This window comes from Lactuca sativa, chromosome 9, assembly GCF_002870075.4.
Source record: "Lactuca sativa cultivar Salinas chromosome 9, Lsat_Salinas_v11, whole genome shotgun sequence".
NCBI lineage: Eukaryota > Viridiplantae > Streptophyta > Magnoliopsida > Asterales > Asteraceae > Lactuca > Lactuca sativa.
This window is the reverse complement of record NC_056631.2, coordinates 60,987,175-60,999,471: the sequence shown is the minus strand read 5'-3', so window position 1 is coordinate 60,999,471 and position 12,297 is coordinate 60,987,175. Positions and strand designations below refer to the sequence as shown.

The window sequence follows — 12,297 nt, the reverse complement described above, 5'->3', positions numbered from 1 at the left end:
TGAATTTCATATGCTGCCATTCTTATTTTACTAAATGCCTTTTATCTAACCTTTTATCATATTTTATCCCCTTAGATGTTGTTACTTTAAGTTTTTAAATGGAAATAGTGACGTATGAACTTTGTTTGCTATTTTATATTTATATTTTATAAGACCACATTTTTCTTTAGAAGGCATTTAGTTAATATTGATGATGGTCTTGTAGGTGTCATACTGATTTATGGTAAATTTGTTGTTCTGCAATATATAGAAGATATGAGGTCGTTTAGTGTTAACATTCGTTACATGATGCATGATAAAAAAGGTTAGATAAAATGTATGGTAAATTTGTTGTTCTTCAATAAATAGAAGATATGAGGTCGTATTTTTCAATCCTCTGTACCTTTCATTATCTTTTTTGGAACGTGATTTGTATTTTGATGTATGTATGTCAAAGCAAGGCATGTTTCCTATATAGTGTCAAAGCAAGGCATGTTTACCAAAAAAAAAAAATGTTTTCAACACAACCACATATAAAAGGAGTCCCAGAAAAGATTTCAAAAAACTTAATAAGATATGTGCAAGATCCATATATGATAATATATCACACTCACCAAGTATGACACTTTAAAGCAAAGAAAAACAAGTTTCTACTTTTCTACACACACCATTTCAAGAGTATAAAACTAAACTCATGCAGAAGCATACTTAGCTATCTTTGATTCAAGTGAAGTTTTATCAGCACCAACAACTTTATCAATCTCCTTTCCATTTTTAGTAAAAAAGAAGGATGGAACACTGCTGATATTCCATTGTGCAGCTACATCTCTCACTTCATCAATGTCAATTTTCAAGAACACAACTTTTCTGTGTTTTTCTGCCAATTTTGCATAAAGAGGAGCCATGAATCTACAGGGCCCACACCATGTTGCTGTGAAGTACAGAATCACTAGTTGGTTTGACCTTGAAGAAGCAGTCAACCTTGTTTCCAACTCAATTGCTTTGTGAATAGCAACTACTTCACCTAAAGATCCAAATACAAAAAAAAAAAAAACAATAAGTCATTCTTTCTGCATTAAATAAAAAGAAACACATATGTATAGTAACATGAACATAAAAGCTAAATAAATGGCATACCATTAGTTTGAGCTGGAGTATGCATGTCCTGCAATAAATAGAAGTTATACGTGAGACTCATATAAAGTTATAAAACATCCTAAAATTTTATCCAATATGAAAAGGCCATAATGGTTTTATTTTTAATAACAAGTATCAAGTATGCATGCCTCAGTTTTAGGCTGTGATTTTTGCTTCTCACGTTCATTTGCTTTAACCTTCCTTAATCTTTCATACTTGCGTCTATGCTCTTTGATCTTGTGAACATTAGGTTCAATCTGCAAAATCCATATCCATAAGAAAAAAAAGTAAATGACTTTGATTTATTTTTCACCATTACACAAAAGAGCAATAAATAGTAGAGTGACAAACAAGTTGAAAGCTAAAAAAAGCACCTTTTTAAGAAGTGAACCAATCTCATCATCATAATCTAATGATGATGCTATACCCAGATCATATGCTGCTTCTTCCCAAAGACCAAGCATAGCCCTAGCAATTCCACGCATTTTATAGCCTTTTGCTGAGTCAGAATTGATCTAATTATTCATAAAATGTCAGAAATTAGTTAACTATAATCATACACGAAAAAGTGTATATACAGACCTGTAAAGCCACATCAGCATCTCGGATCGCAGCATTTGGTTTTTGTAGTTTGACATAAACACTAGCTGCAAGTACGTGTAACCAAAGGAAACATAAGACTTATTCGTCAAGTTACAATAGTAGCAATGCAAAATTACAAAAATACCCCTGACTTGAATCAACTTAATGAGTTGTAAATAAGAAGTACCTCTAGTTGCATATAATATGGCTGAACTTGGATTCAGTATAATAGCTTCGGTTAGGTGTTCAATGGCTTCATCAAGTTTACCTGTAAGTAATGACAACAAAGTGAACATGAATACTCTTTAAATTAATAGTTGACAATAAAGAACATACCTTGAGAGATTGCATCAATAGCTTTTGACTTCAGTGTTTGTGCAAGATCACGGTTTTCATCTGTAACTTCAATTAAGAGGTCTCCCATCTGGCACATAGGAGAAAATTGATGATAACAACAAGAGGAAAGAAGGGTAATTGTGTAATTTTACAGATGATGTGAAAGTTCGTCACTTTTTGCACACCTTTTGTGGAGGGTCAATGTCGGGCTTTACAACATCAGAATCATCTAATTCGAGGTCAGACTCGATGATGTCTTCGTTGAATGTATGTCCATTTTCGCCATTCTTCAACAAGAAAAGATACATTAAACCCAATGATGTTAATATCGTGAACACAATAATCATTTTTCTTATAGTCAATTTATACTATATTACCCAAATCTAACTACTTTGGGACAAAATTATCAGAAAATGGCTTAAATCACAATCATTAGTTCAAAATTCAAATGCACCCCCAAATACCCCCTAGTGGCAGATGCTTAAAGCACCTCAACGAATCAACTTATTCCTCTATGCAAAATGATATAGGACTGTGACAAATGAACACGAAATTACTTCTTTAGTTGCAAAATTAGAGCCAAATCGGTCAAACCTTCGAAAGGCAATGTAATTCATTGACATATCAAGATCACAATCTTTCGTATTTGGTAGAATTTCTATATAAGCATAATAGGTAAAGCTAATTTCAAACCGAAACAGACTCTCTGATGAAAAGGTGCTATAAAATCAAAATTTGGGGCTTACCGATGTTGATGTTGGTGGGATTTTGGCGCCGAGACTGAAAACAAATAAATGAACAGATCAATATACTCAAAAGGTTACTAATCGCACATAAGTAAGCTTTAAGTTGATCTTAAAATGGTATCATAATAAATAAGCGAGGTGATTATACCTTTGGAGAAAGGTTTTGAAGAAACCTAGAGATGGGCTATGGAGGATTGAAGGGTCGGATTGGCAGCTCTCGACGAAGAGCTTGAGTTCTTTAATCTTGGAATCATCCATGACAGTCGTCTGCTTCTCCGCTCTAATTTGGGATTTTCTCGGGAACAGGGGAAGGGGAAAGACCGAACTGTGAGAGTGTGAGTTCAGAAAAGTATATATTTAGAATATATACCAAAAGGGAAAATGACTCTCTCGAAGGAAATTAAATTTTATATACCAAAAGGGAAATTAAATTTTACGTTAGTACTTATTTGGTTCATTTTTTTTTTTTTATTTAGTATACCATTGAACTTGTTGTTGGTGTTTATTATAGTCCTTTTGACCGGCTTTTAGTCCTTTTGACCGGCTTTTGACCTGTGATAGCCGGTCAAAAGGTTATGGTGAACACAAACAACAAGTTCGATGGTATATTGACTACAAAAAAAAAAAAAATGACCAAATAAGAACAAACGCAACAGTTGGTTACCCTCCTGATTCATTTTCCATTTACTCATTTACAACAAATCTCACATCATCTCCTACTGATATTAATGACTTTATAAGATTCATTCTTGCTTATCTTCAAAACATAACTTACGAAAGGACATTATTCATACATGTACAACTTTATAATGCACTTGAATATTTATTAGGGGAATCTTGACTAAGCAGGCACATTTCATGACTACATTTACATTTCCAATCAAATGATTTATCGTACCATGGATTCTAGACAAGTCTACAAACGAGTGGATTCACAAGTGCTGTGATTTTTGAGTTTACTTAGCTTTAAGATCGAACTCATGGGATAAGATACAACATCAATATGTACAATATTATGGTGATGTGTCTACAAAAGCAACATGATATTGTATATATTGATGTTGTATCTTATCCCATGAGTTCGATCTTAAAGCTAAGTAAACTCAAAAATCACAGCACTTGTGATTCCACTCGTTTGTAGACTTGTCTAGAATCCATGATATGATAAATCATTTGATTGCAAATGTAAATGTAGTCATGAAATGCGTCTGCTTAGTCAAGATTCCCCTAATAAATATTCAAGTGCATTACAAAGTTGTACATGCATGAATAATGTCCTTTCATGAGTTATGTCTTGAAGAGAATCAATAATGAATCTCATAGTCATTAATTTCAGTAGGAGATGACGTGGAATTTGCTGTAAATGAGTAAAGAGAAAATGAATTAGGAGGGTAACCAACTGTTGCGTTTGTTCTCATTTGGTCCATTTCCTTTTTTTTACTCAATATACCATCGAACTTGTTGTTTGTGTTCACCATAACCCTTTGACCGGCTATCACAGGTCAAAAGCCGATCAAAAGGGCTATGGTAAACATCAACAACAAGTTTGATGGTATATTGAATACAAAAAAAAAATGACCAATACAAACGCAAAAGTTAATTACCCTCAAGAGTCATTTTCCCAAACCAAAATGACCATTTATGATTTACTAGCATTTAAGATCAACATTGAATTCTTGTTTTCCGTTTTTTACTTTAAATTTATAAAAATAATAAATATAAATAATTTTTTTTTAACCGGCAAATCCCTATACTAATAAAAGAGTAGCTCTTTTGTCATGTGTCATCATATTAGACATTTTAATTAATATGTTGCCACTTGTCAATCTATTAGTTTTCCATTTTAAATTTATTAGACCTCCTCGTTAATATGATTCTATTTTAAATTTTAAATTTTAAATTATTGTTTTCATTAATTCACAAATAAAAAATATCTAATTTATATTAAAAATTAATTTTATATATTTATTTGAATCAATGATTATAATTTCACATAACTAATAAAAATATCTCTTAAATTAATAATTTATTTAAAATAACTTATTAATAATTTTGAGTTTTTACTATAAAAGTTTGATTAATTTTATAACCGTGGTTCCCACGGGTTATAAACTAGTACAAATATATAATCTACACCTAAAGTAACACCTAATTCCACGACAGGACTTGAACCATCGACCTCAAAGAAGGAGGGCGCCACCTAATACCGTTGGCTAGAAGTCATTTGGTAAATATAAATAAATAAATTCTTATATTTAACTCTACTGAAAGTAGAAAAAAAAGGTCATCCATATTTTTTATTTATTTATTTATTTATTTTTGCAATTTAATCATTAGAATTAACTACTACTTGCAATTTGACTTAATTTTTAGAGTTTCCTTTATTTTTTTCAATGGATAATAATTTTTAAGTTCAAAATCTTATATATTGTAAAATAAATTACAGAGACGGTCCCTATGGTTTGGTTGACTTTGTAATTTTGGTTTCTAAGTTTAAAATTTGATAGATTACATCCTTATAGTTTGTGAAAATTACACTATCATTGCTCCATATAAATCGATCAAATTACCTTTTTTTTGTCTTTTTTCTTTTAACAATTTATATATATATATATATATATATATATATATATATATATATATATATATATATATATATATATATATATATATATATAATCTTATTTTAATAGAATGCATATAGATTTTTTATAAAATTATATTTATTTTTTAAATCAATTATCTAAATTATATAAAAACACATTATTATTTATTTTTAGATTTATTTATTTATCTTTCTTTTGGTGATTTTAAAATCTTTTAATATTTTTGATGTTTTATTTAAATATGTTATTTGATGTTGTTTTTTTTAACGTTTTGTTTGTTTACATTATATAATGTTTTTATATATATTTTTTCGAATAGACAAATTAAAATAATAAGTAAGAGATTTTTGACGTTTTATTTAAATATATTATTTGATGTTGGTTTTTTATAGTTTTGTTCATTTACATTATATAATGATGTTTTTTTATATTTTTAATAAACAAATTAAAATAATAAAATTTATTACTATATATCGTCCAATATAATTATTTAATGTTGTTTTTATGTGTTTTTTGCTTACATCATTCATTTATATATAATGTTTGTTCTTTTATTCAGTTTTAAGAGGTTTTATGTATTTTTCTTTTACTTCATTTGTTTATATGTCAGTGCTTCTTTATTTATTACCTAAATAATTATATTTTTCGTATAACTATTTATGAAAAAAAATAAAGTAAAACTATTCAATCTAATATATATATATATATATATATATATATATATATATATATATATATATATATATATATATATATAAAACGTCAAAAATATTAAAAGATTTTTAAACAACAAAAATAATGATAAATAAATAATAATATGATTTTATATAATTTAGATAACTGATTTAAAAAATAAAAATAATATTATAAATAATCTATATTAAATCAATTAAAAATAAAGAGAAACAATATTCTCTCTCTCTCTCTCTCTCTCTATATATATATATATATATATATATATATATATATATAGTTAAAAGAAAAAGAAATAAGAAATAAATGGTAATTCGGTTTTTCTATATGGAGCAAGGACCTGCAGTGCAAAATTCATAAACCATAGGGATGTAAACTATCAAATTTTAAACTTATGGACCAAAGCTATGAATTCGATCAAACCACAGTGACCATTTATGTAAGTTACTCTATATTTTAAGATTAAAAGAGTGTTTGAGATTTCATTTTCAACCTCAAAATGATTTTTAGGCAAAACGACTTAGTGACATATGGTGTTGAGAAATTGAGTTTTTTTAATGTTTTGATTAGTTGTTGTGGTAGGGAAAGTCAATAAGTTGTTTTTTTTAAAAGTGTTTGTCTTAACTTATACATGTTTTAAGGGAATATTTTACTTTTACAACCCAAAAAGTTATAATGAGTTTTAAAAAAGTTAGAAATCATCACTTATTGAAATCTCATTTTATTGTTGTTGAACACCCCTATCTTATAATCTATTTTTGTTGAAACAACCATCACAATTTATTTGATTTTTAATATATGATAATAAATAAATTATACTTCTATTTAATAAAATATAAAAACCGATTAAAATGTAAAAATATTTTTATGAAATATATCTTGTCACTTTTTGATGATGGAACTAAATCAAAATTTGATATGAAATATAAATCAACATACCAAGTACTTGGTTGAAAACAGTACACTAATTGATCCATAGATTGATGGAAATTAAAGATGCAAAACAGTCTTGTTTGCATAACATAGAAGCTATATTCTTATGATAACTCCGCAATAAGTATTTAATTTTTATATATATATATATATATATATATATATATATATATATATATATATATATATATATATATATATATATATATATATATATATATATATATACACCACGTTCATACCAAACCAATATGCCTACAATTTTAAAAATGCAAACAATAACGTCATGCGATCTTCTTTTTCTCTTGGATTTTCATACTAGTTACCAATATCAATAGTAGTTTCATAACTGTTTAAAAACATATTTATGCATATGACAAAAACAATTCATATGCATATGACAAAAACAATTCATATGGGGATCATCTTCATTTTAATATTGGTTTTGATACAAACCAATCCACATAAAAGATTTTCAACCAAATATTTGATATGTGGATGTATTTCATATCAAATTTTGATTTACTTCCATCACAAAAAACTAATGACACATTTTATAACAATATATTTTACATTTTAATTGGCTTTTGTATTTGATTAAATAGAAGTATAATTTAAAAAATATATTATATTATTATTATATATTAAAATTCAAAAAAAACGGTAGTGATTGTTACAACAAAAATAGATTATAATTTAATTTTAAAATAGATAGGACTTGTGGTAAAAGTTATTATGCATTGAAAAAAAATACTTATATTTTGGTCTATTGACAAAAAAGTCAGTCATTGATATTTTGTTTATAATTTAAGCATCGAAACATGCTATTATTTGTGGTAACCTGGAAATTGAGTTAAATTGCAAGTAATATATGGGGTGACTTTTTTTTGTCGACATAACCAAACTGTAAAGATTTTTTTTTTAATACTTTTGCAAATTTCATAATTTATAAAATCTAGATGTACTTACATCCAAAAATCTAATATAGAAATATGTACTTAATTCAAAATTTAATTAAACTTGAATTGATTTATATATTTGGATATTAAAAATTTTAGATTGATTTTAATTAGAAACAAATTATTATTTTATATTTTGAGTTTTAGTTGTTATTCAAAGGCAATTGTTATAAGTTTATGCTTCATCATTCAGAGCTATATTTTTTTTTAATAAAAACCAAATTAATAAATAGGTCCAATCAAGTTATAATATGGCTTTTGCGGATGGGGTTTTAGTTTTGTTTGTACTATTTGGATTTTCTTGATCAGGTCGAATCGAATTGATCCATTGAAATGGACATCCTCCCATTAGTGTGAACTTCAAATTAGATTTGCGGTATTTAAATCTAGAGCATTTTTCGTATATCTATGACCATCTACCTTTGAGAGCATTTCATTATCTCTTATCAAACATGACTAGTAAAAACATAAAAATTAGAATGAAAATCAAGTCAAACATCTAAGCCAAAAGTAACTTTAAGTCATTATAATCACTCTTTTAATGCATAAAAACATGATCAATCGATATTTTTTGTATTAAAGAAATAGCATTTACATGTAGATGAAAGGCAACTGGCCATTTTAAGTAGGAAAACGAATCATTTTGAAAACAATATCTATAAATCTTTAGGTCATAACATTAGAGAGCATGACATGTTATACTATACTACATTGAGGAACTCCACAACCCCTAAACCAAAGAAACAAAAAGTATAAAATATGAATGATATAAACACACATTGATGTTTCGGTGCATACCATTTTTGAAAGAATATTGATATTGCATTTGTGTGAAAGGTAATTTCAAAAGGTCACCTAATACAACTCTAAGAACACAAGCATTTCACTAATGTGGATGATTTTATCATCCGGTAAGTTGGTGATAACAATAATAAAAAAAATTCTGTCCATTGGCAAGGGAAAACTCATAATATAAATTATATAATGGCAGGAATGATGACGCAACTATAAATTTGTTCCCGATTGGGGTTAAATTGATATTAAAACAACCTAAAAATGAATAACATGATAAAGAACTACAAATTCTTATGGAAAGCTCAACATTAGTAAGAAGATTGATAATTTAGAAATATAGCCTTATAATCAATAATGAAAAATTATAAACTTCTTGTGGATTCATGTTTCATTGATGATTAAATACTATAAACCAGACACCAGTAGCCTTATAAATATAATGAACTTTATAGATTTATTGATTTGCATACTTTTTTTATTCTTATCTGGGAATATATACCAAAAGTAATTCTGAAATTTTTTATGATGTATAAACAATCTGCAACACTTGGAACTATTAAATGACATAAATCTATGTTAATTCACCCACCAAAACTTTGATTCGATGCCCAAAAAAACAATTTTCGCTGATTGTTTATTATAACATCTTAGATTTACTTATTCTTGTTTCTACATAGTAAAAATAAAACTTCCCATATAATTGCATATAGTAGAGCTATTTGCTTAATAAATAAGTATAAAAAAACATTGTAATAATGTAAATCTTAAAGCTCTTAACAATATAAAACAAGATCTAACAAGTAAATAAAAAGTTTGCCTTCAAAAACACTTGAATTAACTAACATCCATACCAATTATCAAATCAAAATATTGTTGACATAAATGTATAACATCAAAGTAAGATCAAAATTTTCAATCTGAATTTTCCATGGTTAATTAAGACTGCTACTAACTTTGAAACTACAATTACAAAAGTTTTATAGAACCATTCACTGTTTCATCAACAAACCACTTAATCATCATCATCTGAACTCTCATATGCTGCAAGTAAGCTCTTAATTGGGTTCTTATCTTCTTCTACATTATTAATCTGTGGCTTCTTACATTCTGATGAAACAGTGGACACGTCACCACTACTTTTTGTTGAAACCTTCTGCTTCTTAGGCTTCACTTCCACAACTTTTTTCAGTAAATCTTGTTGTCTGTACAAAATATTACATCATCAGAGGATATTTTGGGTATTTAAGAAAATATTTCTTTATGTTTAGATTAATTACATCACCTTATTCCAGTCTTTGGCTTTGGCTCAACTCGGAGTGGCAATGGAATTGAAGCTGGAGCGGAATCAGCTAAACTTGCAGCTTTGTTATAACAAGTCAAAGATAAAGCAATGAAAAAAATTCCACCTTTAATACAATTTCAAGAAACCTACAATTTGTGGGGTATAATATCAAGAATCTAAAGGGCTAAAATGCAATAGATAGCAATGTACTTTCCATTTTTTTTTCCTTATTAAGTAATCAATCATACATATCAGATTAAGTACATTGCTATTTCTTACATTAAGTACTTTTACAGTTTTACTTATTGGCAAAGTGATCAATCTAAGTGCTAAATCAAATATTTTAAAGAATTTGGAAAGATTTCTTATTGAACTACTAGCAAAAGGGAATGCATATATTATGGTATTGTTAATGTCGATTATAAATAATTGTTGAAAGTTGAAAAGGGATATTTTAAATGCAGCAAATGCTCGTTTTTCAGTGCGACGTAGCAGGCGTTCTGCATCCTCTTCTGCTTCCATCTGCTCCTTGAGATAGAGCAGATCATCACTGTCCAATGCTGCAAATTCAAATTTAAGAAAAACCCTACAGATATATGTGAAGAAAGACGATAATAATCTATGAAAAAAAGGGAGTTTACTATACCCCCTCGACCATGGAGGTAGCCACCACGTTCTCCTGCTACCTCTTGCATCTGTGTACATTAACCAGCCAAGATCCCTGAAGGGCATGTTATCAGAATAACCTTCTAAAACCACATTGTTTTTTATCGAATTAAGCATGAATTTCGAAATCAAAGAATGGGTTTTCATGAAACCAACATGAGGCGATGGCTATACCCAAAAGAACACGAAGAAGAAGAAAGTAAAAACGATGAGAGGAGAAGCGGGATTCGCTAACCTTAGCAACCATGCGTTGAAAAGTGATATCTTCATCATCTATTCTATCTTTCCCCTTTCCTAACTTCTTATCTGCAATTCACATAGGAACACAAAAATGAACAAAAATCGGAACATGTTTTGGGGTAAACGGAAAACCCGTTGAATTACCTTTCGGATCTGAAAGATTGGTGTATTCCCGGACTTCTCTTCCGGCCATATTTCAAGAGGGTGTCGCCGTCGATGATGGTTGTATGAGATGAAATCAACCTAGAGGGTGATTTTGACCCACTTAATAGAGGAACGATTGTACCGTTTCTGTGTGCTATCTTGTTTGAAGAAAACCTAACCTTCTTTTAAGATCGTCACTCATTTTGACATATGCGAAATCGACTTATTAAAGCAATTTACCTTTTTGTTTTGTTCATCGTTAACATTTTAATTTGTAATGAATTTTTTTAAAGTGTTCAATATTATTATTATTATGATAGGTTGTAGCATATTATATCTAATTATAATGATTATATGTATATATTTCTATCAAATTCATTATTTAGATTGTATAAAAAAATTATTCAAATCTGAACAAAATCAAAAAATAATTATTATAATAAGTTAATTTCTTTCCTTTTTTATTTTACATTCTAATTTTGGGTGCTGTGTGATTTTCTGAAGCAAAAATTAATGAAGTCTACGGACCACATCTACAACCCTCTGCAGTAGAAGATGTGGACCAAACGGTTGCAGACTGTAATAAAAAGCGTGTTTGTTTTTTTTAACATTTGCATACTGCTGCAGATATTAAAATATTAAAATAAACTAATTTTATAAATCAAAAATAGTTTTTTAATACGGAAAATTTAATAATGTATAACATTTCGGCAATAATTAATGATATTTCAATAAAAAAAATAATGATATTTCAACAAAAAAAAATAAAGATATTTAGTAAAAAATAATGATATTTCATCAATAATCTATCATTATTCAATATAAAAAAATCAACAAGAATAAACGAAAAAAAAAGTGAAATAAAATTTCAACAACATATGATAAAAATTTCAGCAAGAAAAAAAGAAGAAGAAGAGGTTGTAAGAGGTTAGGAGAGGCAGTACAAGTGTTGCGCCAAACAGAGCACGCGCATATGTTTTTGACTCTGAAGACTTTTAAAAAACAAACAACTGCGAGATGAAAAGTGTTGCGTGTGTGCTGCGCTGCGCAACAATAAGAGTTCTGAAAAGATTTTTTTCCAAAAAACAAACAGCACCTTGGTTTTGTATAAAATTTAATCTAAATGGTATATATTTTTAAAACCGTGACATTTTGGTAAATATATTTTTAAAATCTACTACTTTGGTAAAAAAATAAAA

General features: G+C 28.0%; 2 protein-coding genes across 4 annotated transcripts; both read right to left on the bottom strand.

Moving 5' to 3' along the window:
• Window positions 1-532: 532 nt before the first annotated feature.
• Window positions 533-3,129, bottom strand: LOC111903037 (TPR repeat-containing thioredoxin TDX). Its single transcript, XM_023898833.3, has 10 exons — window positions 2,929-3,129; window positions 2,781-2,814; window positions 2,220-2,321; window positions 2,035-2,122; window positions 1,886-1,966; window positions 1,699-1,763; window positions 1,491-1,631; window positions 1,266-1,373; window positions 1,117-1,144; window positions 533-1,003 (listed from the first exon to the last, which is right to left on the bottom strand). The coding sequence occupies exons 1-10, from the start codon at window positions 3,036-3,038 to the stop codon at window positions 672-674; spliced, it is 1,089 nt and encodes a 362-aa protein (XP_023754601.1). The 5' UTR covers window positions 3,039-3,129; the 3' UTR covers window positions 533-671.
• Window positions 3,130-9,600: 6,471 nt separating this feature from the next.
• LOC111903038 (uncharacterized) lies at window positions 9,601-11,313 on the bottom strand. Of its 3 annotated transcripts, XM_023898835.3 has the most exons (6): window positions 11,099-11,304; window positions 10,950-11,020; window positions 10,695-10,743; window positions 10,502-10,608; window positions 10,049-10,131; window positions 9,601-9,968 (listed from the first exon to the last, which is right to left on the bottom strand). In XM_023898835.3, exons 1-6 carry the CDS (start codon window positions 11,145-11,147, stop codon window positions 9,779-9,781), a joined length of 549 nt encoding a protein of 182 aa, XP_023754603.1. In that variant the 5' UTR covers window positions 11,148-11,304; the 3' UTR covers window positions 9,601-9,778. The 3 variants fall into 3 exon arrangements, 2 of the variants coding, with proteins under 2 accessions (XP_023754603.1, XP_042754606.1); XM_042898672.2 differs by having other exon boundaries at window positions 10,502-10,769; window positions 11,099-11,297; XR_006187601.2 differs by having other exon boundaries at window positions 9,898-9,968; window positions 10,049-10,608; window positions 11,099-11,313.
• Window positions 11,314-12,297: the final 984 nt, after the last annotated feature.

Coding starts and splice junctions, on each gene's coding strand:
- LOC111903037 (XM_023898833.3), bottom strand. CDS start 3,038: ATGGATGATTCCAAGATTAAAGAACTCAAGCTCTTCGTCGAGAGCTGC. Junction 1,764..1,885: donor CATATTATATGCAACTAGAG/GTACTTCTTATT, acceptor ACGTACTTGCAG/CTAGTGTTTATGTCAAACTA. Junction 1,004..1,116: donor TACTCCAGCTCAAACTAATG/GTATGCCATTTA, acceptor TTGGATCTTTAG/GTGAAGTAGTTGCTATTCAC.
- LOC111903038 (XM_042898672.2), bottom strand. CDS start 10,987: ATGATGAAGATATCACTTTTCAACGCATGGTTGCTAAG. Junction 10,132..10,501: donor GAGCATTTGCTGCATTTAAA/ATATCCCTTTTC, acceptor ACTTGTTATAAC/AAAGCTGCAAGTTTAGCTGA. Junction 9,969..10,048: donor AAGCCAAAGACTGGAATAAG/GTGATGTAATTA, acceptor TATTTTGTACAG/ACAACAAGATTTACTGAAAA.